Source organism: Drosophila hydei, unplaced genomic scaffold (genome assembly GCF_003285905.1).
Source record: "Drosophila hydei strain 15085-1641.00,03,60 unplaced genomic scaffold, DhydRS2 tig00008122-arrow-pilon, whole genome shotgun sequence".
Taxonomy (NCBI): Eukaryota; Metazoa; Arthropoda; class Insecta; order Diptera; family Drosophilidae; genus Drosophila; species Drosophila hydei.
The window spans coordinates 4,595,178-4,622,881 of record NW_022045833.1 but is presented as its reverse complement, the minus strand read 5'-3'; the positions used below and the strand labels follow the sequence as shown (position 1 = coordinate 4,622,881).

Sequence of the window (27,704 nt, the reverse complement as noted above, 5' to 3'; positions counted from 1 at the left end):
CATTCTGTTTTGATTTTCCGGCTCGTGTGTTTATTTAATTGAGTGTGAGCTCCGGTGGCAATAGCAGCAACAGCTTAAACTTAAATCTTAGCAGAACTTAAAGCTTGGAAATACCCCCGATGAGTTACGCTAACTGGAGACGACTTCTAGTCGTAACAGCCGTCGTGCTGCAGCTGCTGCTGCTGTTCAGTAGCTGTGCGCATGGCAATCCGACAGCTGCTTTGAGTGGCTCCAGCGAGCGCTTTGGCCTGCGCCTGGCCACGAACCTGGGTCTGGCACAGCCTCACAGCAATGTTGCTGTCTCTCCGCTACTCCTGCAAACGGCTCTTGCTCTGCTCTTTGCTGGCATAACGCCCAGCTCGGCGCCAACGGCTCAACAGCTGCGCGTAGCTTTGGAGCTGCAATATTTAGGAACGCCGGACCAGGCACTCCAACAATTTCAGCAGCTGCTGGGGAATCTGAAGCAGGAGGTAGCCATTGGCTGCCAGCTGCGGCTGCTCAGCGAGTTCTACACGCAGCAGCGCTACACCTTCAGCTTTCGAGATGAGTTCGAGGCGCGTGCCGGAACTTTGGGCATAGGCGTGCAACGGCTAGACTTCAACAACTGGGCAAGTACAGCGCAGGAGATTAACTATGATTTCCTGAAGCGCAGCAACTACAGCGTGGGTGAGCTGGTTAGCAGCCATTTGCTGGAGTCCAGCAGCGCCTCGGACACTCCCTTTTTACATGTCTCGGCGCTGACATTTCGCGCACCTTGGGCCCAGGCCTTCGATGCGCAGGAGACGCAATGCATCAACTTTTTCCCCGAGGGCAGCCACAACGCCAAGCTAGTGGATGCCATGTTCCTGCAGCATCGCTTCCGATATGCGGAGCTGCCCTCGTTGGATGCCTGCGCCGTTGAGCTGCCCTATGCCACAGCAGGGCTCAGTTTGCTCATAATTTATCCCAATCAGCCGACAGGCTTGGCCCTGCTGGAACGCCAGCTGCAACGCATCGATCTGCATCAGCTACGTCGGATGCTCAGCGAACGCAAAATGGCTTTAACCCTGCCCAAATTCAGTTTGTTGGCCCACACCGAACTGCGTGCGGTTCTGGAGCAAGTAAGTCAGACAAACTTTCGATACTCCGTGAAATTGTGATCTAACAGTCATGACTTCAAATTAAAATTCTTGTAGTGTAATTATATATATGGAATATTATTAAATGAAGTTTCTCTCTGCTTGCAGCTGGGTCTGTCCAAGCTATTTACATCCGAGGCTCAGCTACACAATGTGTTCAGCTCAATTATATCCAGTTCGGCACCGCATTTGACCGCAGTGCCGCACAGCGTATTGTTCCAAGTGGATGAAGCAGGCGGTGAGGCGGGGCAAACGTTTGGTAAGTACAAAGTTAGTTTAGGGCTTTGGAATTTCATTTTTAACAGCCGAATTTCTTGTTCTCCCCCATCTTCAGTGGCTGCCTTCACCGACCTATTTCGCAGCACATTATCCCTGGTGATCAATCATCCGTTCTTCTATGCCGTCGGCAATGAGAAGACCCTGCTACTGGCGGGCCATGTAGTCGACATCTAAACTCGAGGACCATATTCTAGCGCAAAGGTTATCTGCTTATCAGCGACTCGTCAAGGTGATAAACGATCTGTAAACAAGACTACGAAAAAATACCACCCAGCTGATCGACTAATTTCCGAGAATCTAAGACGTAATCGCAGCTCCAACAGACTCTCGCAGCCAGCCGCAAATTCAGTTTGAATTCAGACGCTCGACGCTCGACGACGCAAATTATCAATCAAGCGAAAACTGTTGCTCTAAACTAACATACATATACATACATATTTATATGTACAGAAATTTTGTATATATATAAATTGAAACAATCATGACGCTCAGCGCAGTGCAGTGCCTATTACGTAAGCCTCAATTATTGCCTATAAGATCTTTATAAACTTGTACTCGAGCATGTATAAACAGAAACCAGTCTCAATGGTCTACGAAAAAGCAAAGTGACAATATTTATGGCTCGATTTATTGATAAAAATTACAATAAACCAGAAAAGAAAAAACCTAGCTGAATATGACCAAAGTCTAAATACCCTATAAGAGTGCATATATTATACATGTATTTCTTCAATAGGATGAATTTGGCTGTTCACGTCAGGCTTATCAGTGCGAATTAAAATGTTTCAATATTAACTTGATTCAATTTTAATTATAGCTATATATAAGATATAGTAGAGTGCCTCTAGTTAAAAGCAGCATCAGTCGCAAATTTTGGCAATAAATTTTGGGTGACGTCAAGTTAGATAGATAAGAGTTTGTTTAGCTAAGAATGGGCTCTTCTCTCTAGCCGAGTTACACAGTTGGAATACCCCAGCTCTGGCCAATTCGAACAGCAAACAGAATTAATGGGTTGTTTATCGTCTGTCATAACAGAATCAAGGTTCTTCAGAGACAATCGAACAAGACAACGCGACACATAATTTAATTGGAATTTTATTCCAAAATATGAGTTTCCTATGCAGATACATATATGTATGTATGTCTAACTGATGTTGATGCTGGCAATAGCTGAGTAAAACAGAACCGAACTTTGAGATCACATATGAGATATTGAAATTTCGAAATGGCATATTCAAGAACTTTTAAAGAATTGGAAATTGTGAACAAGTTTGCTGCTGTTATAGTTTTTCGGTAGCAACTCTCAAATTTCACACGTCTCAGATTTGTAGATGAAATACAGATATAGCTCATAATGTATTATAGAAAATGATGTAAGCTAAGTACTTTGCTGGTATTTATGAATTTCGTGTTTCGCTAAAACTTTTGTGCAGTTTCCTTGGCAATTCTGGGCAGTTGCCAAGCGAAAACCTCCACTGGCTTGGATGCTGCGCGGGATCGCAATCTGCTTGCTGCCGATCTTTACAATGCGGTGGGTGCGGAGCGACTGAATGAGAACATTGTGATTGGCACCGCAGCCATACAGACCTCTATGGCGCTGGCCTTTTTCGGGGCCAAGGGCCAGACAGCCATTGAGCTGAAGGAGGGCATGCGTTTGGGCATTGGCGATGGGGATCAGGTGTCGCAACGGCATGGCAGCTTCCAGCAGGCGCTGACGCGTGACAACAATCTACGACTGGCCAACAACATCTACATCAACGAGAATCTGGAGTACAAGGGCTCTTTTCGTGATGTGGCTCAGCGGCAGTTCGACTCGAACATTGATAAACTCGACTTTCATCCGCCGTACAACAAGCGCACAGCGGATGGCATCAATCAGGCTGTAGCGACCAAGACAAATAATCAGATTAGGGACATACTCAAGGCGGAGCTGCTCAACGATCGCACCGAAGGAGTCATTGTGAACGGTGTCACATTTGCCGCACCCTGGCAGAAGGCCTTCAAGCTGGAAAAGACGAAGAGCCGCAGCTTCCGCACGGGTAATGGCCAAAACGTTAATGTGGAGACCATGTGGACGCTGCAGAACTTCAACTATGCCGACGTTAGCAGCCTGGATGCCAAAGCCTTGGAGTTGCCCTACCAAAATCAGGAGTACTCAATGATCCTGCTGCTGCCCAATCGCAAGGACGGCTTACGCTCCCTCCAACAGAGCCTGGTCGGCAAGAATCTGCTCACCGAACTGGGCCCGATGAGCATGCACAAAGTGGAGGTGGAGCTGCCCAAGTTTAGTGTAACCTTCGGCCTCAGCCTGGAGAAGCCTTTCAAGCAGGTGCGTAGAGCAATTGACATAGAAAACTGAATTTGTAGCTTAACTCTGCTGCTCTAGCTGGGCGTTACGACCATGTTCTCACGTGATGGAGACTTTGGCAATATGTACCGCATGTTCGTGAGCCACTTCATCAACAGCGTCGAGCACAAGGCGCATGTGGAGGTGTCTGAGGCAGGCGTGGAGCCGTCGCTGGAGTCGGGTGGTAAGCTATCGCTCTCTCACTCTCTCTCTATATATATTTCTCTTGGAATAATATTAATACACAATCTTTTTTCTATCTCTCCTTAGTTTTGAAGGGTTTATTCTCGCGCACTAAGAAATTTGAAGCGGATCATCCATTTGCCTTCGCCATCAAATACAAAGATTCGATTGTCTTTATGGGACACATTGCTAATTATGCTTATGTGTGAACTCAAATTTTACCCTCTAGCTAATTTGAGGTGCAAATTAATTATCAAATTTATTTGTTTTCTTTTTTATGTTTTTAGTTAATGAACGCAAATTTGATCAACAATCAAATTTGAGCGAATAAACTTTGAATGTCGCAAGCTTAAACGAATCTTAAATTTATTATTTATAGAGCTATAGTAAAACAGAGCAGCAAAACTTGAACTCAATGATACCCTGTATTCAACATACCCTGTGTTCCACATTTGAAGAGAGCTGGCTGTTTATTTGAATCTCGTATACCAAAAGCATTTAACTTTCGAGAGGATTTCCTAAGCTACGACTTACAGGGTATGCTTAAACGAAGTGACACTGCTGCTCACACAAATATACCCTACATAGAAGATATGCAGGGCTTACTAATGTGATTAATATTAGGCTCTGCTTTGACATTTGCATATAATAAAAAAATCAATTGGAATTCAGCCCATTTTAAGAGGCTCAAAATCGAATAGAAGAGAAAGATCAAATGTTGAGATAACATTTCGATTAAAAAAACAAAACAAACCTAAGCAGCTATGCAAAATAATTCAAAATACAAAATGCAGGTAAATAAAATCATGTTTTAATTATCAGCATTCGCGATCTTTTTCGCCGGACTCACCTTTCGAGCTCCAAATGCATTTGATTTGTGGTATCCATAATAAAATCCTTTGTGCGACGTTTAGCGGATTTGCTGTTTTTTCGCTTGATTTGCATTCACAAATATATTTAACACACACACCCACACACTTATGTATATGTATTGGTGCATATACATAAATTAGGATTTCAACATATTTCTTATTAATTTGCCAACAAAAAAGGCGACGAAGGTGATTTGCCGTGTAGCCAAGCGCAGGCGCAGCCTTTTATTTATTTGATTTTTACTCTTTTTTTTTATTTTTTATTATTATTGTTTTTGCTGTAATTTATTGAATTTTCTGTCGCGTTTTTCTAATCACACATAAATCAAGCAAATTCCAGTTTATTTATTTTTTCTTTTCTACTTCTATTGCTACTTCTTTGTCGCTGTTGTTGTTGTTGTTGCTGTTGTTGTGACAGCTTCTAATACAAATCTTTATATGCAGTTAATTTGGTTCAATGGCTGCCTGGAGACTGGAAACTGGTTGGAATCGCACGCGATATTCGGTATTTGGAAAAGCTCAATGAGAGTTGGCCAAGTGGCAAATTTAACGCGTCACATTAATTGCTGCATTTTTTCCAATGCGCTTCATTGGATGCGAAATTGTCGCACTGTGGGGCAAATCGTGCAGATATTTTAAGAGCATTTAAAATAATTGATGCGCCTTTTCCACTTTTACTTCTGCTGCACATACACACACACACTCTACCATAGACAGCGAGAGAGAGGGGGCCGCAGGTGCGGGGACAGCCCTGGTCAACTATTTCTTCTTATTTATTTGCGCATGCAGCCGTCCAGACCGTCCAGACTGTCAGGCTGCCGTTTTTCCTTCTTTCTTTCTTTCGTAAACTAGCCTGCGCTAAAAAAAACAAACAAGCTACCGATTCTGACGGCCAGATAAGCCCAGCGTATACGCGTGGGCGAAGGTGGGCGGTGGGTAGGTGGAGGGTGGGTACCGCGGCGCGGGCAGCTGCACGCTGCAGTTTTTTAATCCCGCAAACTGAACACGCACAACAACAAGCTACGTGAAATACGTGAAAAAGACGCGATTAAGCAGCGCATGCCGAAGTACGTCTGTCTCGCTTGACACCAATACACAGACTGCGCGATCCTCGGCTGCGCACAATTGTGCACCTTACCCGTTCACAAAGCCAAAGCGCACGCTCGCTCGCTCAATCTCTCTCTCTCTTTCTTTCTCATACGTTCACGCTCTCTGCTGTTCTGCTGGCTCCAACTTCAAATGCAACTTCAACTGTTGCGTTGGATAGCGTGCGCGAGCGCTCTCTCTCTCTCTCTCTCTCACTCACGATCGCTTGCTTGAGCAAGAATACTGGTTAACAAAATACTGGGCACGCTTGCGCTGACGCTATTGTTGGCGCTGCCTCTGCTCCATGTAATTGTCGTTGTAATTGTAATTCTTGTAGCGCGCCCTCGCTTCGTCGCTTGTGGTCAGCAGCAGCAGCAGCAGCGTCAGCAGCAGCAGCAACGCGAGCAGCGGCGTCTGTCTTCCCTACCTTCTTCCTTTTCCCTCGACTCTCTTTCTACTGTCCCTTTGTTAGATTTGTTTGCACTGCCTGGCAAGTTTTTCTTTGTTTCATGTTGGCTTTGCGACTGGAATTTCAAGTGGCCACAGTCCAGCACCCTATTCCTATATCTATGCCTATCCCTTTCCCCCTGCAAGCTGCCCTCTTGCCTCACCAAGCAGCACAGCAGGTGCAGGTGCAGATGCAGGCGCAGGTTCAGGCGCTTTTAAAACAAATGCCACAAATGTCTTAAGAGCCCCATCCCCCAATTATCTGATCGATCTGATCTTGCAGGGGCAACTCGGGCTATGCTAACTGACTGTTTAGCTTAGCTCACTTCAATACCCTTTAGCCTGCAGATGAAAAGAAAATTTATGTGATATTTGAACTAACTTAAATTTAATAGTAATAATACTTGTGGACCTGGTCACTGCTTTAAAAAAAATAATGAGGCTTTTTTAGTGTTAGTGCTGGTAAAAAAACTATTAAAAAAATAAATAATAAATATTAAAAAAATAAATAAAAGTATTTCCATACTTTTACTATTATCGAAAAGTCTTTATATTTTGTTTCTTCTTAAGATATATTATTATGTCTAGATGAAAATTTCTAGAAATAAGAATTTCATTGCCAGCATATGAAAGCTCAGCTCGTTTTTTTTCTGAGTGTCAGAATTTTGGAATAAATTGAATGTTTTGAATATGTTGTATGCATAATCCGAAAGAGAGCACACATTTCTTATTGCTTACCTTAATTTTCTCGTATCTTTACATTTATTTATTTCTTCCATTTTACCTTTTTGTTGTGCCTTGTTTTCTGGTTTTTGGGTCACACGTAACATGGACGAGGCATATTTAAAAGCCCAAAATTATGGCTGTTTATATTTATTTTTAGCATGTCGAAACGTGTGTAAAACGCCCAATAACTATTCGAGGTCTTTTAAAGTGGCCCAAACCAAGCGTGGCTAATCAATTGCATTAAGTAATTAAGCATGGTTCAGCTAAGTGGAATGGCTTTCTAATAGAAGTTTCCGTAGATCAAGAACATTTCAAAGATGAAGATCATTTTATTGCTACTCTCGACACTAGCTCCGTTCACGCTGGGTATGGCTTACACTGATCGGATACATTTATACATATTAACGTAAAGTTTCTTCTTCTTTTCATAGCGCGAATCCCCAGCAAATGCTCCTACACCCTGCCTTTCCAAGAGGTTTGCGCCTATGGAGGCTGTTTTTTGAACATTGATCAAAGGGACATCGAGTTCATTAACTGTGAACGCGAGCTCAAAGGAATGCCACGTAGGTTATGAATCAAATTGATAAGAGACTATCATTTAGGCCCACCTTCATGACTCCTTTTAGTATTGCAGTTCTACTCGGAGGGTAAATGCAGCAATTTGTTGGTACCCAAGTGTAAAACTTTTGATTTCTAAACGAAATGTGGAGCAGTTGAGAACTAAACTCTGAAATTTATTCAAGTTGATGTTTGCTTAAATAACGAAATGATATAAAATAATATTGCTTGAAATTTTCTTAGAAACTACTTTAGAACTTGACAATGTGTCCGGTGAAGTAAACCGCATGCTGATCGCGTATGATAAACACGAATGGATGGTCGGCCACAAAGGTCTTGGGATCCAAGGGCAAGGACATGGGCACGCCAGCAGCATCTATATGGGTGGAAAGATTCATAGATCAGCTAAAGAGATACAAAAGCAGTTGAGGGGGTAACACGTACAGCTAATGCCAGCAGCCTCGCAGCCAATCTCGTTGACATCAATGAAGGTCTTGTGCTGCACCTGGGTGATGCGGGTGCCAATGGGCGATTCATCGAAGATATTGCTAAAGTCAGCCGCATCCGAGAACATAGCGTTGATGCCCATCTATGAACATTATTTCATTTAGATATGTAAAACGTCGAGGCCCATTTTAGAGATCGGCAAACAAACCTTATTCAAAGTGGGCTTCAGATCGGTGTCAAACTCAAACTTAAACTTGGGCAAGTAGACGGAAACGCTTTGCCATTGCCAGCGATCCTCGAGCAGCTTGAAGTCCACGCCCTTTAGCTGTTGCTCCAGCTGCTGCAAGCCTGTGCGCATGTTGGGCAGTATGAACCACATGGTCATGTTGATGTTCTCGAAGAACAATTCGATTGCCTTGGCATCCAGCTCCGGATAGTCTGCATAGTAATACCAATTGTCAGCAAACATAGTGGGCACCTGAATAGCCTGCTTTTCGGTCAGCCAGAAGTCACGATCCTTGGTGTCCTCATCATTGAAGGGACGTGCCCAGCGTGCCTTGAAGTAAATGGCATTGATCAGGGCCACGTTTGTGTCCGGCTCGAGTGCATCCACCACATGCTCAATCTTGCCTTGGGTCTTCTCCTTGACCCAATCGTTGATGCGCCTCAGTGCCTCCGTTTCGTTATCGAAGCTCAGACCCTCGACACCAGAGTCGAAATAATTTTCTGCTATCTCACGGAAATGTGGCGTCACCTTCAGATTCTCGCGTGTATAAACTTTGTTGGCTATCTCTAGCACCGTCTTGGATTTGATGTACGAGTGCAGCAAGCGATGATAGCTTTCGGCGAGGCCATCTTTGCTCTCCTTGGCGGAGACATGCAGCGTGCGTTGCAGCTCCGTTGCAGTACGGCCTTCGGCACCATAGTAGGCCAAGCCTAGAGCCAGCTGCACGGATACGGGTGAGATGATGACATTCTCCTCCTGGCGATCAGTGGCCAAGGTCTGAAAGAGTTCGGTGGCAAACAAGTTGCGTTCTTTGATGGTGTTCGCTGCAGCCAACAGCGGCAGCAGCAGCAGCACTACTGCAAAACAAACAACAACTTCAATCAACACTGGCGAAATTTTAGGAGAGCAACTTACAGTGGTTCATTGCGCTTGCGTTGACAACTCAAGACTAAAAGTGAAATGGCCATAGAAGCTGTCATTTATACCTACGCCAGGAATCAGAATAACCAAGAATAACCAAAGCAGCGACGACAGCCGCGACGCTGGCAGCGACAGCGCCGTATGTGCTGCGCATGCCAAGCAGCCAAAGCAAACAAAAGATAAAGCATGAAGGAACAAGCACAAAAAGAAAGGTAGGTGGCTCAGGAATAACTGCTTCTGGTGAGTTCTGGACGTTGAAAAATACTGGGAACACATTCACGCTCTCGCACACTCCACTCTCTCTCTCTCTCTCTCTGCCTAGTTGAGAGTGCGCGCCTACTTTACACTTGTTGCCCTTTTCTTTGGGCTTTTTTTTTGCGAGCTCTTTGCGCTTAGCTCTGCGCTTCAACTTGGCTGTCAAATTAAAGCGCGTACATTCACAGTGCCTGCTAAAGGTGCATTAACTTGAAAATGCATGTTTTATGCGTTGCATTCAAATTGTTTATTTTCGTATTTGTTTAGATAATGCGTACATAAACAAAAATCAGCTAAACCAAACAGTGCATTGCGTAAATTGTTTATCGACTAAATGTACACACACACACAGACGCACACACACAAGCGAAGGCATGCTTAACAGCGTTCCAATTAAACGCAACACGCACACATAAAATTTATGCTTGCAAGTGGGAAAGGCGACTCTGCGCTCTTGGCTTGGCCTTATCCAATTTTTTATCATTAAAAGGGGAGCCACTGTTGTTGTTATCTTTTTCTCTTCTCCGTCAGTTTTTTTTTTTTGTTTTTTGGGGCAGGTATCAAAGTACCGAAATTTGTTATTTATGCACAGTTTGTGTGAAATGCTAATAAATTTTAATGGAATTTTAAAAACATGCTTTATGACCGGATTGAGGGAGCTGCATAAATATAAAGGCAAAACGGCGAACAATTTATGAGAGCTCAAGCAAAGCGCAGTTCATCCTTGTATTTATGATTAAGTATCATAAATTTACTTACCTTGCGACTACTGTTTGAGATAGTTTATTTATTTGGTATAGTTTATTAATTGTAGGCGCAGGCTGAGTTCAAAAAACACTTTCAGCTATAGAGTGGCTTAAGCAGCTTTTGCCTTCGACTGATGAGTGTGTGTGTGCGTGTGTGCGAGTGTGCGTGTGTTTGTCTGTGTGTGCGTCCTGGCAACGACCGAAGCTGCCAAAGCTGCTGACCGTTCTGATTGAATGATTTCACTGATCGAGACAAAACATGTTAAAGATCGTGATGTTGTTGTTGCCGGTCCAGCTAAGGAGTCTGTTGTTGTCTTTATAGATACACAACACGGCAGCCGAGCAAAAAAAGGAAAAAAGGAATGCCGATAAAAAAGCGTCTTGGGGCTTGGACAGCATAGTCTGATGCGCGGCAGGTCGACAGGCGACAGGCGTCAGGCAACGAACAAGAGGGCGGTGCATTGGTTGCATGCAACGGCAGCAGAATGCTGCTGATAAAAATAACTTGCCACAAACACAAAAAAAAAAAACGAAGCATCAACAACGCTCTTTGAGCCGTGCGGAAAAGCACAAGAATGATGAGCCAACAATAACAACAACAACAACAACAACAACAACAATAAGAATAAGAAGAAGAAGAATCAGCAGCAGCAGAGGAGCAACACGAATTATGTGATCGCTGCAGCATCTCTCTCGCTGTGTGGGTTTTGTATCTCCAGCTCTGCGTGCACGTAACCCAAAACCAGTTGATGATAGAGCAAAAAAAGCAGGCAAACAGAAAGAAAGAGAAAGAGCAGCCAAAGTGAAAGAGCTGGAGACAGTAAAAACAAAAAAACAATGACTGCTCGCAAAAAAAACCTTTTTAGTTCTAAGCATAAACAATAAAAATTTTCACATAACTTTGTACAAAATAATTGCAATTTGCATAGCAACAAGTACAAGCTGAAGCAGAAGAGGTACCATGATCATCTCCTAAAGATCATCTACTGCGTGCGCACTCAATGGGAACTGCTTTTAGCTGGGGCCACAGCAGCGGGGTACTTAGAAATGTGAATTGTCCTACTTTAACAGCGGGTCAGCATTTGGGTACAAATTATTGCAGATCATAGAGATAGCCTTGAGAAAGCAGGCAGAAGACCTATTTTTGCAGTTGTCAACTAAATGAGAAAATTTTAAAGTCTTCAAAATAAACTTGATTGCAAATAGTTGACGAACTGTTATCATTTTATGAAAATCAAATGAAGTTCCCCAAGTAAACCAAGACTCCTCATCAATGGGTGCAGTTTGAGATGCAGCAGATACAACTTTAGTTTTTATAAGATATCATATAGCAACCATATCTTTGGAAAAATATTTTAAGACGTCTTTTCGTAACAATTATTAGAATCTGGAAATATCAAGACTCTTTACTGTTCATTGATCATGGCTTGTAATTATATTTAATATTTATTTCATATAAAATCATCTCAAAGTAAAATTATTCAAATACCCAGTCGAAGTTAGAGAACTCAGAAAACATATCTTTTTTCATTGCCATAGATCAGCTATATCTATATCATATTTCATATCAATTATGTCTCATCTTTAAAATATCAGAGACTTTAGTAACTTAACTGAAATTTTGTTGCAGCTCAGCTTTCTTGTTGGGACAGCTACTGCAATTAAGCTTCGTTAATTACAATTTTCACAAGACTCCGCACACACATCTGTGAAAAACTATGATAATAATTGTATTTTATTATTCAAACTGTTCCACAAGTCTTACTGATTGTCTATAATTGGCTTAGCTGGCCTTATCATATTATTATGCCAATTAGAGACTTGGCTATGGCTAAGAAATTTATATGCATATTGCTGCAATTTATTTAAAGACAACTTTCTTAGAGCTTGTTATACAAGCTCTCAATAATTAGCCAATTGCCAATGGATGTGCGGCAATCTAATCGACAGTTTGGCCACCACTTGGGCAGTGAAAACGAGCCGAACTTTCATTCAATTTCAACAGCAATATTGACAGCAGCTACAACAACTGCAGTAAATGTAGTAAATGTAGTTTATGCAAAACCAAAAACAAAAAAAAAATGAAAAATAAAAACTTGCCACGCTCCATGGCTGGGCGACAAACACGAAGACCGAGACAAACACTCAGCCACTTGACCAGAGCTAGAGTGGACGCTGACAAGCGCAAACAACCAATAACAACAACAACAACAACAACAACTACACGACAACACGGATGACACAAACGACACGTCAATCTAGCCGCTGCCCACATGTGGCATGCAACATTGAAACAGGATTTTCCAATTCGAGATGTTGCCGCGACAAATTAAGGTGGAAAAACGCAAGTACAACTGCAACAGCAAAAACAACAACAACAACAACTGCCTTGATGCGTTTCTAGAACTTGTCGCAGCTCTCATTAATTAGCACTAAAATAAGTGAGATCGAGAAACCCTTAAACAGGATCTCTTCGCTGCACCTTTCAGTTTCTACGAAATCGCCAACATCTTCTTCTTCGCTTTTTGGCATCAAATAAGGCGCAGCTACATGTTGTTTGTGTCCGTTGGGACAGACTTGACAGACGCCTCGGCTGTCAATTGATATACACATAGCTGCTGCGATCTACATGCCAAGTGGGCGCAAGTCTCGATCGACGCATCCAACTAGACACGCTTCCCAATTCAAGTGTATCTACTGCCCGAAGTGAGTCAATTTGATTGGCTTTTTGGCAAAGCATTTAGATTTGTCTTTGAAGTGATCGCTAGACCGTTGTGATCATTTATGCACTGCGAGTGAAAAGTTCTAATTAAAATATTAGAAAATAATTCATGTTACTTAAAATAATTATTTTCGAATTTTTTATTTACTCAAAATACTCGAAAACCTTTTAAAAGGGAAATATTAAATTGAAATCTCTATTATAATTTTGGATGTTTTCTCTTAGACATTTTTTGTATGACAAGTTAGTTTTTCTCTAAGTGTAACATCGTTTGATTGATGTCACAACACGCACGCATATACACAACACTAAACTGTCCATCATAAAATGTCAATTAGCTGATTGAAATCAGCGTCAAGCGCTATTATTTCAATTTATGGCCAATGGAAAAATTTCGCAGCCAGAACCGCTGCGGCAGCACAAAAAAATATAAAGGAAAAGCAAGAGCCATGAGAAGATCAAGATGCTGCTGACTCCTGCTGCTGCGCCTACTTTCTGCTGTGGTTTATGTAACGATCAGGCTTTCTTAAAACGTCTCCCGCTTTGCAATGCAAATGGAAATGTTTGCCTGCCTTGCAACAACAATGGCACACGCGATCGGCTGAAATGCTGGCTGCCTGGCCTAAACAAATGATGCTGTTTGCTTCAGTGAAGCCCCAATGATACCTCCCGCGCGCTCTCTCTCTTTCCCACTCACTGACTATCCTGGTTGTTGCTGCATCTGACTGGAATTTCATTGCTGCGTATGCTAATTTTCATGTCAAAACATTGATCAACAAGAGCGAGTGGGAGAGGGAGAGAGAAAGGGAAGTTTGAGTGCCAGCTGGAGAGCTGAATATCTTCATTTAAGTTCCGCGCTCTAAAGTAGGCTTTACTTTTTACTTTTATATTTGCATCAGTTTGCTTTATTAACACAAAGCGCATAAAAGTAGGCAACACTTTTTATGATTTTACTATATTCATATGCACTCAAAAGTATGCAGCAGTTATTAATCAAAATCAAAACTGAAAAAATTGAAGAACTAAAATATACATTAGCTATAGAGCTCTACGCATTTAATAAATAATAAATAGTAAGAAAGCTCCACTAGTTACTAGTTTCATGTTTTACTAAAAATACAATACTAACCTGTATTATACTATACGATACTGTGCAGAATAGTAGCAGCACTAGTATCGTAATAGGCAACTGAGGCTGCTGCTGCCGTTATCCTGTCGCATGTCCTGCAGCATCGAGACAGGCAATTTGTCAACCGCTCAACCTGCGCCTAAAATTGAACTGTCAATTCCAATTTTTTTCAACACTCGCCGATAAATTTATTGATGTATGCCAATAGACAGTGCTTTGGACGCGAATTTAGAAGGATTTCATTCGGTTTTTTTTCAGCTAGGCGTGTGAACATCAGCAGCAGGCAGACGACAGAGTTAGGAGAGGGCAGACAACCTCCCACCGAACATATATATGCAAATGGAATGAAACAAAAGCCGTTCACACATGTGTGCGTTTTAAAAGCGGATTTCCAAAAGTTGTTTTTTACGAGCTTAGTTTGTGAGGGGAAAGCGAATAAGGGGCAGCAGTAAATTTATTGTGCGACACGCCCGCGAAAATAGTTTTAGAGAGTGCGTTTTATAGCCTCGCTGCTGTTGCTGTTGTTGTTGTTGTTGTTGTCGGCCCGCGAAAATGTGTTAATGTGTGAGATTCGCTTGGCGACTTTTTGTGCCTGACGACGCACGCAGCACGTTGTCGCCTGAAAGTATGCAGCGAAAAATGTGTTGCCTCGCTTTGTTAGCAGCTGCCTAGTCCACTCACACAAACACCCAGACACACCCACTCACATGCTGGGCCAACAATTGCAAAGTGTAAAATGTGTTAAGCCAACTGAAATGGGATAAAAAACAAGAAGTTGAGCGCCTCTGCCAACTGCCTCCAACCTCCACTTGAAGCTTAGCAACTTTTGTTGCTGCCCTGCGACTTAGTTTTGCTTTGATGGATGTAAAGCCCCATTGTGTGTATGTGTGTGTGTGTGTGTGTGTGTGTGTGCGAGTGTGCGCGAGTGTGCATGGCTGTGTTTTCTTGTTGGATTTATTTGTGGCAACACAAAGATTTTTTAATGGCATCTTTTGTAGCTATTTTTTATGCCACAGCCAAAGCCCCAAACCCATTTCATAAGTGCACACACACACACCCGCACATGTGTGTGTGTATGTATTGATATGGGTGCAGGCGAGGGTGGCTTGCAAACTCTTTTAAGCACAAATAAACTTGGCACATTGTTGCCCTTTCATATGTTGGCCACCCCGCTGGCTTTTCGATGCGGATGGAGCGGGAGGGCCTGAGGAGGCGCCGGGGATCGGGGTTTGCGCACTCAAGCAAGGTGTTTGCCTGTTAAATTATATAACAATGCAATGAACTGTAAAATACGCAGCTAAGTGCTGCTGCTTAGTGCGCAGCTCTTCAAAATGGAGTCGCTGACAAAGCTGCCAATGGAAAATGCCATAAATGGACAGAGGTTCGCCCAAGCTCCTGCAACAACCCCACTCACACACATACCCAAACATTACTATGTGTTAGAGTGGGCTAAGTGGGTGGCTGTCACAAAGCCATTTTATAGCTTAATCATGGCACAGGTGAAAGGTGCTGGCAACTTGTAAGAAACTACGCATAAGAGGAAGAGCATCAGAGCTGCTTGTAGCTTGTCCACGCTAAAAGGGCATATTACGAAACGAATAAAGAAGGAAAATAAAAAATAATTGATGTAAGCAACACATGGAGCTTTTTCAATTTAAGAAAAATTTTTAAGATTTCCAAAGACCTGATAAAAAATTGAATTATATCAAAATTGGATATTTCAGCTGACAAACCTGTTAAGTTTTGCCTCAATTTGGCAGCGAGGCGAAGCTATCTGCCTAATGTCAAGGTCGGCCACACCCAATACGAACTAAGAAAAATTTCCAAAAAACACGCCACAAAATTGTGTTAAATAATGAAAAACTAAATTTCGCATTTAGATAAAAGAAAATGAGAAAATTATGCACGACCTGCGCCTAATTTATAAAACAAACAGCCAAGCATAAACCAACACAAACACACACACACACACATACTAACTCACAGACACACACGCAAGTGGCGTAAATGTGGGCTAAATATGAATTACCGAGAAAATAGTGCGCAGTTAATTAAAACATAATGAGCATTAAGCATGGCAGCCTAAAAATCAATTAAAGCATAGCTCACAGAGCGAAAGAGTGTGTGCGTGTGTGTGTGTGTGAGAGTTTGCTCTATGTGTGCGTGCTGCCATAAAAAGTAGCTCACACTCTATACGAGTCTTAGCTGCAAATGCTTTAATATGTGTGCCAAAAAAAATTGTAAATAGGCGAAGATTTAATACTTTTTTATAGTAAAGTTTACCTAGCAAATTTCATATATAGTTAACAAAACACTCATATATAATTCTATCAAAAAGTTAAGTTGTTTAGCTCATCTAAAAATCCAGTTGAGCTAGATCTTATGCAAACGCTAAAATATATTATCATCTTTATCTGAACATCTGTCTTAAGCAAATGAAGCTAGTTCATGTTATGTCTAATATTTAAAACATCTTTTTAAAACCATTAAGACGCTTTTCCTGACTTTTTCACTGAATTCCAGCTATATATCATCTTTGTCTTTAGTTCAGCTAGATCTTTAAGAAACCTTCTTACAGCTGTAACATCTTCTTCAATGAAGTTGAGCTACCCGCTGCTGTTATTACCTAAAATGCAAGAGCCGCAATTTGAATTCAAATCAAAATGAAATGACTTTACTTAGATCTACTTATGTGACCCTCATACGAGGGTAGCAAGACCCCAGCCAGCTCTTGCCTGCAGCCCCGCCCACTTGCAATGTGCTCCATCAACCTCCCTTTAATTTAAAGATTACTTTTTTCCTGCTACTGCGAAAAGCTTTTCGCTCTCTCCCTGCTTTGCTGTTTGCGTTCAATTGTTTTTATCAGTTTACATTTAAAAACAAAGCAACAACAAAATACGACAAACAAATAAAAGTCTTGATGGAGGTTTTCCTTTCCTCTTTTTTTTTGCCAAATGCTCGCAGAGATTTAGCTGTGATTTAGCCAGCAATCGTTGGAAAACACATAAACTTTTTGCCTCCTCGCCTTCAGTTTTATTGGCGTTCCGTGGGGCAGCTGAAGGAATGGAAAGGGGAACTGAGCTTTGTTTGTATTTGTATTGCTTCGATTTGTTTCGGCAGCGGCTTAGGCTAAGGCAAGTGCAAAGCTTCGATATAATTGAAACTTTCCTCATTAAATCTGTGATGAAAATTGAAATTGTAAAATGAACCAAAGGATTAAAGGATCTGTGTACGATAGATATATATATTATTATTATATATTTTATTATTTTACATAAGAATACATTTAATATAATATAATAATAATTATTATTTTTTTATATAGCGTATATGGATGACTTTTAATTATCTTACCATGTAATTTCTACTCAGCAATTTGAGAGACTTCTGGAGAAGGAGAGCATATGATTAGTTCTGATTTTACTTATTAAGAAAACCAAATGATAATCACTGACATAGAGAATGATTATAGATATCAATAGATATCAATTTCAAATTTCAGCTAATTAAGGTACCAACCTAGTGGCTAAAGCTTGAAGATAACTCAAGCAATTAAATGAACATAAAAAGGACTATGAAATGATTATAGGAGATCAGAATCAAGCGCATACCCGACAGGTATCAAAATAATAGGCAATCCATCTGTCTGTATATTATTCTATCTATTATTACTTCCGTTTGCAGTTGTTGTGTAAATGTTGCTAGAGAAATGCATCTCCCATCGTCTCTTAAACATAGGCAAGCTGCGGAAATAAATTGAATATTAAATAGATATGAAGTACATAATTTGTAATAGAGCAACTAGCATTTCATATAAAACATATCGATTTCCTCTATTGGCAGCTGCTTTACATATTCTGCAGTCACTTAAGCCCGCTGCACATACGTCTGGGCACATCATATTTATTATTTGTGACAGCAGACAGACGCTGTGGCTACATTACTCATCCGGCTCTGCGAGACGAGCTTCGGCAGCTCCTTAGGGCTGCCAAGTGCGTTGATGCTTGCATGTGCCCAACTGTGGTGCGTTGTGCGTCTGCAGCAATGAAATATAACGAATGATGCCACAGGACGAGACGAGGTAAAACCTGCGGCTGCCTGTCAAAAACATCTGAGGTGCACACAGCTCTCGCTTTCGTCCTAGCGTAGCTGTCAATGGGTATGGGGAAAGAGCCCTCTTCAAAGTAGACAATGATAATGATTGTTGAGAGAGGCAGAGTGAGTGAGAAAGAGAGAGAGTCTAACTGTTAGTCTAACGTTTGGCCGTGCTCATTCTGACAAATAAGACAATTTGTCATTTGATGCAGAAGCGACACGAATTACGTGGCAAGAAAACGCCAAGCAACAGGGGCTGCGGCAGTCGCTGACAATGGCAAACAACTAGTCTGAGACTCATGTGTTGATTGGCAAAGCTGGGCGCAGCTGTTGCAAAAAAAGTAATAATAATGCCCCAGCAGCAACAGCAACGGCAACAACAACAATAAAACCCATGCAAATAGCTATGGGGTGTCTTTAAAGCGGCTTTAATAGCTGCCCAAATAGCTGCAGGCTGGCTGCACAATGGATGGTCACAAAAGGCGATTATGCATAACGCACAAGGACCAGAGCGACCAAAGCGCGCGCTGCATAATTATAAAATTTCAGGACACACACACGTGCACACACACGCACACACACACGCACACACACACTGGCAGCATATAAAAATGTAATGGCATTTAAGTGGCCGTCGGCGTCGCCTTTTTATTTGCCCCTGCTCAGAGCAAGTAGCAAGGCGCAATTAATATTATGGCGTGGCAGCAAAAGTTGATGTGCCCCAAGCTCCACCTGCCCGACTGAGGCCGCAGTTGAGATTTGCTCGAGGGGGGCAGGAAGCACTTAGCGTCGCAACATGCGAAATGAAAAATTGTGTTGCCTGCTTTTTGGGGGCAGCGCAGCCATTGAACTTGGGGCTAGCAACAACAAACAAGAAAAACAAAAAAAACTGAAATGAAATGTCGCATAAATAATGAAAAAATGCTTAAAATTCATAAGTGCTGGCCATAATTCACAACCTGACGTCCCTCCACCTACCACGTCCAATTTACCGTGTCCAACCGAATGGCCTTTGTTCGACTCTAAACTGTTATCAGAGAGAGCATTTATCAAAGCTGTATATAAATTGTAGAGTAAATATAATATATACATATCAGAGTTTTTATATATCGCCTGCATATGGCAGACAGCGACATTCTAATTGAGCTAATTCTCTTGGCAAACTTCAGGTTCAGCTTTAGCGAAAGCTGCGCATCTTCCAAGCTTATGCAAATAAATATGCGAAATGTACGTGACCAAGTGCGTAATATGCAAAAAGTTGAGCAGCTACAAGCAGCAGCTTCAAAGCAGCAGCAGCTTCAAGTCATCATTACGCTCTGCGAATTTCAAATGAATGTCAGCCAAAGGACACCTACACACCCACACACACAGGCACACACATATTCAACTTTCGCACGACATGTACAATGCTTGTGAGACAAGGCAAATAGTGTGGAGTATGACTGTCATGTAGGCGACAGCATTTGAATTCCTAAACAGGCTAGAGATGAGCGCGTGATACGATGCGTATGTTGTAGCAGTAGAGCCTGATGTTAAAGTGTACAGCGATTGAGATTAACATTAGTATTAACAGAGACGGAAACTGAAATGTTAACAGAGGAAAAAGATGGAATAATCTGAAAGCGACCACGGAAGAGACAACTCGTACTATTCCTTACTATTCACTACTATTTATTAAGACACACTAATAAAATATAATAATAAATGAAGCCTTGAATCGTTTTAGAAGTCGAGCTTAGGTCGCGTCAGCTCTGTTAACTCGTGTTAGGTCGTGCTTACTCATGCATGAGTCATGCTTACTCGTGTTTTTGTCGTGTTTAAGCCGTGCTTAGTTAGCTTTAGCCATGTTCTAGCAGCTTAACACTTGTATTTACTTTCCATTCAAAACATAGTCACATTCCAGCAATCAGTATTTGATAGTTTGTTCCATAACAATGCAAATGAGGCACGAGCACGAGCGCAAGCTCCACGCTGAATGCGAGACAAACAAGCAAGGAAGACGGCCACGCCCACACGAATAGCCAAGTACGCGTTATGACTAGCACCTCCTTGCCCCTCGCATGCAGCCTTCCGCTCTGTTTGTCTGGCAAAAGTAAAAGTTTTGGCATTTAATTTCACAATTTATTTTAATTTGCAGCAAGTGAGTGACTGCCTTATGCGACATGCCAAACGGTTGGTGCCTCGTGCCACGCTGCTGCCGTCCTTCAATTAGCGAGAAGCGTGAAGACTGCTGCAAAATAATGTAGCATGCAATTAGGCAACGCATTCAGCAAAATGCCAACTGAAGCTGGATGAGAGCAAGTGGCCAGCGCTTGAGGACAATTCCCTAGCGCTGCATGCATCATGGTGGCAAATGCAAAAGTCGCGTCCCAGGCGTAACACGGTGCGTATGATTGATGCTTGGTGTGCGCATGTGTCTGTGTGTGAGTGTGTCTGCCTCTAGTGCTGCAGACGCCGCAAATGTAATTTGTGCCACTCTTTGGGGAGCTGTCGCCGACTTTGACTGATGACAAACTTTGCATAGTTCTAGCTTAAAGCTGTAAGTTAAAGCCGGTCGGGCGTCGGCATCGATCTTCATTTTCATGGAATTCAATCAAGTTTTTCCATTTGGCTGGCAAATTGAAAACATATGTTTCCGCACATCCACATATAAAGAAAGCATTTCCCTCATACAAAGTTAAAACAAACGCTGCCATAAAACAAACAGACTTGAGGCAGAGCAGCTGGCAAACACGGAAAGAAACGCTACTTAAAAATGTTGCACACGTACAGCCAATTGTGAGCTGGCCAAGACAGCACACACACACATATATACACATGCTGAGAGTCAACAACTTTGCCGACAACGTCGCCAAATTCCCCAGAGCCGAACTGAAGGCAACTTCATCAGGCGCCGAGCTCGAGCGTCCTCCTTGCCGTCATCAGCATCATCATCATCATTATCATCACAAAGCTTCGTCATGATGATAATGATGAGTTTCATCAGGAGCTACAAGTCTGAGGCTCTGCTCTGCCTGCCTCCAAACACACACTCGCACATGGCGCCAAGCACTACTAAATTTCACGCAATCACGACTCCACACACACTCGCATACACACACACACACACAGAGTAGTCTGTGTGTTTGCTGACAGCCTAATAAAATATTTAGTTGGTGCTCATTGACAAGTTTGCAGACACTGACAAGGTCCTTCGACTTCGTCTTCATCCTCTTTAACTTGGCAGTGGATTTGTGGTCTCTTTATGCCCGTGTCTGACATTTGTGGCAGGTGTCATTCACTCGCTTAGCTAATCATTTACTTGCTGCCAGGATAACAGTATATAAGTTGTTTCTGTTGTATTTTATGTCTCCGACATCAATTCTATTAAACGCTCATAAAAACAGCCGCTTTTCGCGGCAATCATAAAAAATGCAAAACCAATATTTAAAAAGCCATCAAATCAAACAAAGTGCAACAATGTGTGTGTGTGTGGGTCAAATAAATAAACCGAAGCTCACGCTTAGCATCCCTTTTGTTGTGCATATGTATATGTGCGAGTGTTAGTATAAACAACGTTTAATATCTCATCAAGTGTTACGCTTTACGACTACTTAAAAACACATAAAAAATGCCAAACAAAATCAACGTTGAAAGCCATAAATTCTTGTGCATAGAAATGAAAAACCAGTGAAGCGAACTTTGGGCCACGACCAGTAGCAGAAACAGGACGAGAGCCAGAAAAACCGAAAGCAAATCGTAAAAGCGAAACGGAAAAAGCAGCAACAGCGACAGCAACCGCATCCCTCAGACGGCGAACAGATTTAATGATGCAGCATGATTTGCGCATAAAAAAAGGAATATATATATATATATATATATATATATATATATATATATATATAGTATATGCATACAGATAGAGAGAGGGAGAGCATGGCATAGACAGCAGTCAGGACGAAGGACTCTGTGATGGAAACTGACAGCCATTGGCAACTGGTCGCTGCCCTGCTTTGATAAACTGCACTCACATACACATACGCTTACACGCTTACTCCTTGTGGCGTATAAAACGTTAAAGGCTCTGGCAACAGCAAAAGCAACAGCAACTGCGTGTCAAAATGAAAGTTAACCGAGAAAGGGTGAATAACCCCAAGTTCATAGAGATACAAATACACTCAGAAAAATAAGGCAACGCAATAATTTCCTTGTTTTTTTTTTGCCATAGTTGACAGTTGCAGAACGGTTTTGACATCAAAATGTTAATATATGTTTTATTATGTGCATGTACAGCACTGACAACTAACAGAATATGTAAGCGCGCATTCCTATCGCTTCTTAACATAGAGTGCTTACATAACATTAGCTTAACATAACATGAGTGCGAGGCAAAATAAAGAAAAGTCAAATACAATTATTGGTTTGCTTTTGCAAACACAAATGTTGATCTTACTCGCATCGTATATTGTCTAAGTCAGAGCATTAACAGCGTGACTTCGCGAACAGCTGACGAAAGCAAATGCAATTTTTGCTATCTCTTTCTGTTTTTGGCAGCGCAAAATAAACGACAGCTATTGCACTCTTCACTCTTAACAGACTAGATCTAAAGACAAGATAAGAACACAATGCTCGCTCGCACTTACGGAATATTATTGTTTTGCTTTTGTATGCAAGCATAAGCTTGATTTTATATTTAACTTTGTGGCCATTTATCCCAATATATTTATAAATATAATAACAACATATATTTAATAATTACACAAATTTTTTTATCTTTTTAAACTGTTTATCAAATATGACAATTATTATTAGGCGTTAATTTGCAGTGGGTATGCATGCTCACGCACTCTCGAAAGCTCACTGATCCATGCTCTGTAATGCTAACAGAAATGCCACTGACAACAGCAGAGAATTTTTAACAGCTAAGAGCGGAGTTGGGCATGATTCACAGGGGAGGAATTCTGCGTCGTTTAACAGTATGTAAGTAATAATGTCTGTTATTATCAATATCAATAGCTAACATTTTCTATGCTAATTACAAATGTTAATATAATAGTATGAGCGGAACATTTAATAACGAATACTTAGTTTACTCAGTCGTTCGACCTGTAAAGACGTGAATTCGAACAGCCTTCGCTTAAGCTCTACTGCTGCAGAGTTCTAAAAATAGAACTTTGCGGTGCATTCTTCAACGCAACAGCAACAAAAACCGCACACGCAGCGTTTTCTTATCGCTTGCTTCCGCGTAACTCAATTGCTTTAATTGCAATTTACGAAATTTCGTCGCTTGGCGCGAGTGCGCCTGCACTCAAAAGCACAATCCGCGATGACATCTAATGTCAATAACCTCGCTACAGCTGTAAAGGTAAATGCAGAAATGCAAGCCCAGCTTAACGTTGTGATGGCAAATAGGCAAGCCTCCATCATGCCAATAAACTCAAAAATAGATATCGCCTCCGTGCAAGGCATCACTAACAACAAAAACACGAAACGTAAACAGCCAAATTCACCAAAAACCATCAAGAAAAGGCTCATCTTCGACGAACCAAGCACCAGCAATGCAGCATTAATATCAGAAAATCGATTTTCACTGCTCGTAGAAGAAGATGAAGACTACAGCGAATCACCTGTAGCTCCAGAAGCCCCAGTATTGACCGACCAGCAAACTACTCCGAAACCTCGTCCGCCCCCCATATGGTGTCCAAACATCAAGTCTGTGGCCCTACTTCAACAGATAATAGATAAAGTAATTGATGCTAAATCATACGTAATTAAGCCAAAGAAGAATAACATAGGTGTATTAACCCAATGCAGTGAGGACTATCGCAGAGTTATAGACCACTTTACTAAGCTGGAATTGGAGTTCCACTGCTACCAGCTTAAGGAGGACAAACCATATAGAGTCGTGTTCAAAGGGCTTCACTCCAGCACTGATACAACACTAATTAAAAAGGAATTGGAAACCAAAGGCCACACAATTACAAATGTGCACAACCCACTGAGCCGTATGGACAAAACACCGCTAAATATATTTTTTGTTGACGTGGCTCAGGCCCCCAACAACAAAGAAATTTTGGACATTCGAGTTGTCTGCAGGCAACGCTGCACAGTGGAACTGCCAAGAAGATACAACGACCTGACACAATGCCATCGCTGTCAAGAATTTGGACACACACAACGCTACTGCCACAAAGCTCCCAGATGTGTGCGTTGCGCCGGGAAACACGCATCCAAAGACTGCACCCGCGAAAAGGACCAGGCACCAACTTGTGTGCACTGTGAGTTACAGCACCCAGCCAACTATAAGGGCTGCCAAGTATACAAGCGGTTGCGCAAATTGCAATCCCCAGCACAAAAAAGGAGTCCCACACAAACACCGTCTACGGGTCCGAGTACTGCTTCCGAAATTACAAGGCCCCGGAGCATTACCCAAGCCACGAGCTTTGCAACGCCTATTAGTGGTGTTTCTTACGCACAGGCCGCTAGAGGTGGACCGTCAAATAAGAATACCACAAGTGACACTTTGTTCACTGAAATGCTTCAGCAACAACAACGTCAGTTTGACGCAATTAATGCCGAGCTCAAAGCGATGCGAGAAGTACAATCCCAACAAGCAACCATGCTAAACAGTTTAATGGCCATCATAACCAAGCTTGCCTACAAATAATGGCTTTACGTGTGGGTATCTGGAACGCCAATGGCCTGAGAAACAAGACTCAGGAACTGGCTGCGTTTCTCTCACAAGAAAACATAGATATAATGTTAATAACAGAAACTCATGAGTGCCCCACTACACAAATTTTCGGATACGAACACTATCAGGCTCATGGTGAAGGAGCAAACTGCTTTGGTGGATCCTCAATCCTCATACGAGCAACAATACCGCATACACCTTTACTGCCAATTTGCAACGCAACAATGCAGGTCTCAGCCATCACCCTGCCTACGTCTATTGGAGCGATCGAAGTTGCGTCAATTTATCTTCCGCCAAACACTGGTCTGTGTGATCATCACATGGAACAGGTTCTAGGCCAAAGGTTGAATAAGACCCTCATCGGCGGCGACTGGAATGGATGGCACCCATTTTGGGGAAGCAATAGTGCGAATCGTCGCGGAGAAGTCATATTTGAGGCGATTCAAAACTTACAATTCAGCATATTGGCGACTGGAGCCCCCACCCGTTACCCAATTAATGGACACAGGCCCTCGGCAATCGACTTCGCTGTCTACAAAGGCATCTGTGACCGGCAATTGACCATTGAAGAATCCTTGGACCTATCCTCTGACCACCTGCCACTAATAGTCACAATCCACGCGCAGCCACAGCCCTTGCCCATTAGGAAACAACTACTGCCAGCAGGATCAGATTTAGGAGTCTTTAGGCGCGAGCTCCATTACTCTTTGCACATAGAAATGGAACTTAACACTCCTGAAGACGTGGACTACGCAGCAAACAAACTGCAGGAAGAAATAGTCAAAGCTGCGCACCAAGCCGCCCCACCATCTTGCCAAACAAGACAACAGTCTCCGTACAACATCCCCCTCACCTTGGAGGCCCAACACCTACTAATACACAAAAGATGGGCCAGGAGACGCTGGTTAAGATTACGCACGCCTGATGCCAAATCCATGTACAACGAAGCCACGAGGCATCTTAAAGCTGCTCTCGCCCTGCTTCAAAAGAGGTGTATCAGCGATGCGCTGGTACGAGCTGAATCGCCCACTGACGCAGAGTTTCAATTATGGAAATTTACAAGAAAGCTCAAACGGCAGCCAATACGACGTCATCCCATTCGGAGCATTTCTGGTTCCTGGCACATTGGAGACGAAGCTCAAGCTGAGGCTTTTGCAAACCACCTTCAAGACCAATTCACGCCGGTGATTACCGCAGAGGCCTCAGAAATCGAAGCAACAGAAGACATCGTTCTCTCGCCCCTCCCAGCTGAAGACCAGATAACTGGATGTACAAAAGAAGAGGTTCTTGAACACATCAGAAGAGTGAAGGCAAAAAAATCCCCTGGATATGATCTAATAAACGGCAGAGTCCTTAGAGCACTGCCTGACTCCACCATAGACTACATAACTATGGTGTACAACGCCATGCTCCGCATCCGGCACTTTCCAGCCTGCTGGAAGCGCGCCGTGATTGTGATGATTCCTAAGCCTGGCAAACCCGTGGGAGAAATTGAGTCGTACAGACCAATTAGCCTGTTGCCAGTACTCTCCAAAATATTCGAAAGAATATTTCTGGAACGAGTACTGACACATCTGGGACGCCAGGAGGCCATTCCAAACCATCAGTTTGGCTTCAGGAGACAGCATGGAACACCGGAACAGGTTCACAGAGTTGTGCACCATATCCTTGGAGCCTTTGAAGAAAAGATGTACTGCTCTGCCGTCTTTTTAGACATCAAACAGGCGTTTGATCGAGTTTGGCACCTGGGACTGCTGCAGAAAGTGAGGACCACCCTTCCAGCCCCATTTTTCGCGTTGCTATCCTCATACCTTATTGGAAGAACCTTCCAAGTGTCAAGGGGGCAAACAGTATCCTTGACTAGACCAATTATGGCTGGAGTACCACAGGGTAGTGTTCTAGGCCCAACACTTTATACTTTATTCACAGGAGATATGCCAACTCCCGAGCCAAATATAGGAAGTACAGATGCAGTACTCATAGCGACCTATGCAGATGACACCGCCATCTTATCACGTCACGTATCTGCGCAAGAAGCTTCAGACTCACTACAAAAATATCTGGACTCTTTCGGACGCTGGGCAAAACGGTGGTGTATCACCATTAATGCACAAAAGTCTGTACATACTACCTTCGCCACTAGAAGAGGAGATTGCCCAAGCGTTGCATTGGGGCCCACTATTCCCAAAGCCTCAAAAGTAAAGTACCTTGGTATCACTCTTGACAGAAGGCTGACTTTTAAAGCGCACATAAGTCAAGTAACCTCAAAATGCAAAAGCAAGCTAAAAACCCTCGACTGGATGCTGAGAGCTTCAAGCAAGTTGTCTTACAGCAGCAAGGCCGCCATCTACAAGGCAATAGTTGTCCCAACCTTCGTATATGGTATCTCTCTATGGGGCTCCTCGGCGAAGACTACAAGGAACAAAATTCAGACCCTGCAGAATAAAGCACTACGCAGATGGACTGGAGCCAGCTGGTTTGTAAGAAACTCAGTCTTACATAGGGATTTAGCAATTCCCACAGTTGCTGAACTCATTGGGCGACACAGTTCAAGATACGCGGACAGACTTGCAGCGCATCCTAACCATCTCGCAAGCAACCTGGCTATAAACAACAATAGGCGAAGACTGAAGAGATTGCATCCTCTAGACAATATTAGAACTAATTAAGATAGTAGCTACAAGTGCAGAATAATTGGCATATCTGCCCTCCCATTAGTTAAGGTTTAGAGCTAAATGCGCTATAGAGTCTAAGACAATAAGCTGCAACAAAATAAAGAAATAAAAACGAAAAAAAAAAAAAAAAAAAAAAAAAAAAAAAAACTTAGTTTACTCATTAAATGAGCTTGCTACTGTCTTCAAAAATGTCATCGCA

The 27,704-nt window shown here is 42.5% G+C and overlaps 4 protein-coding genes across 6 annotated transcripts in view; 2 read left to right on the top strand and 2 right to left on the bottom strand.

The window, feature by feature from the left end:
* Positions 1 to 5,037, bottom strand: part of LOC111593806 (protein prickle) — a 71,946-nt gene extending 66,909 nt beyond the window's left edge. Inside the window, exon 1 of the mRNA XM_023306831.2 lies at positions 4,778 to 5,037. Within this exon, the coding sequence (XP_023162599.2) occupies positions 4,778 to 4,872 (95 nt within the window). The 5' untranslated portion in view covers positions 4,873 to 5,037. The remainder of the gene's footprint in view (positions 1 to 4,777) is intronic.
* On the top strand, positions 37 to 1,587 carry LOC111593815 (serpin B3). Of its 2 annotated transcripts, XM_023306843.2 has the most exons (3): positions 42 to 1,100; positions 1,227 to 1,377; positions 1,453 to 1,587. In XM_023306843.2, exons 1-3 carry the CDS (start codon positions 120 to 122, stop codon positions 1,569 to 1,571), a joined length of 1,251 nt encoding a protein of 416 aa, XP_023162611.2. In that variant the 5' UTR covers positions 42 to 119; the 3' UTR covers positions 1,572 to 1,587. The 2 variants fall into 2 exon arrangements, with proteins under 2 accessions (XP_023162610.2, XP_023162611.2); XM_023306842.2 differs by having other exon boundaries at positions 37 to 1,100; positions 1,227 to 1,587.
* On the top strand, positions 1,587 to 4,261 carry LOC111593816 (serine protease inhibitor 42Dd). Its single transcript, XM_023306844.2, has 4 exons — positions 1,587 to 1,909; positions 2,831 to 3,726; positions 3,784 to 3,928; positions 4,015 to 4,261. Exons 1-4 carry the CDS (start codon positions 1,879 to 1,881, stop codon positions 4,134 to 4,136), a joined length of 1,194 nt encoding a protein of 397 aa, XP_023162612.2. The 5' UTR covers positions 1,587 to 1,878; the 3' UTR covers positions 4,137 to 4,261.
* A 2,812-nt stretch (positions 5,038 to 7,849) lies between the features above and the next one.
* Positions 7,850 to 9,410, bottom strand: LOC111593817 (serine protease inhibitor 42Dd). 2 transcript variants are annotated; one of them, XM_023306846.2, is made up of 4 exons: positions 9,205 to 9,410; positions 8,272 to 9,146; positions 8,061 to 8,205; positions 7,850 to 7,992 (listed from the first exon to the last, which is right to left on the bottom strand). In XM_023306846.2, exons 1-4 carry the CDS (start codon positions 9,212 to 9,214, stop codon positions 7,868 to 7,870), a joined length of 1,155 nt encoding a protein of 384 aa, XP_023162614.2. In that variant the 5' UTR covers positions 9,215 to 9,410; the 3' UTR covers positions 7,850 to 7,867. The 2 variants fall into 2 exon arrangements, with proteins under 2 accessions (XP_023162614.2, XP_030080988.1); XM_030225128.1 differs by having other exon boundaries at positions 8,272 to 9,143; positions 9,205 to 9,221.
* Positions 9,411 to 27,704: the final 18,294 nt, after the last annotated feature.

What these genes read in the sequence shown, in the direction of transcription:
- LOC111593816 (XM_023306844.2), top strand. Translation starts at nt 1,879, where the DNA reads ATGACGCTCAGCGCAGTGCAGTGCCTATTAC. An exon ending in CGCAGTGCAGTGCCTATTAC is followed by an intron (nt 1,910 to 2,830) that starts GTAAGCCTCAAT and finishes ACTTTTGTGCAG; the next exon opens with TTTCCTTGGCAATTCTGGGC. An exon ending in TGGAGAAGCCTTTCAAGCAG is followed by an intron (nt 3,727 to 3,783) that starts GTGCGTAGAGCA and finishes CTGCTGCTCTAG; the next exon opens with CTGGGCGTTACGACCATGTT.
- LOC111593817 (XM_023306846.2), bottom strand. An exon ending in TGAAGCCCACTTTGAATAAG is followed by an intron (nt 8,206 to 8,271) that starts GTTTGTTTGCCG and finishes TAATGTTCATAG; the next exon opens with ATGGGCATCAACGCTATGTT. An exon ending in CGAGGCTGCTGGCATTAGCT is followed by an intron (nt 7,993 to 8,060) that starts GTACGTGTTACC and finishes CCACCCATATAG; the next exon opens with ATGCTGCTGGCGTGCCCATG.
- LOC111593815 (XM_023306842.2), top strand. Translation starts at nt 120, where the DNA reads ATGAGTTACGCTAACTGGAGACGACTTCTAGTCGTAACAGCCGTCGTG. An exon ending in TGCGTGCGGTTCTGGAGCAA is followed by an intron (nt 1,101 to 1,226) that starts GTAAGTCAGACA and finishes CTCTGCTTGCAG; the next exon opens with CTGGGTCTGTCCAAGCTATT.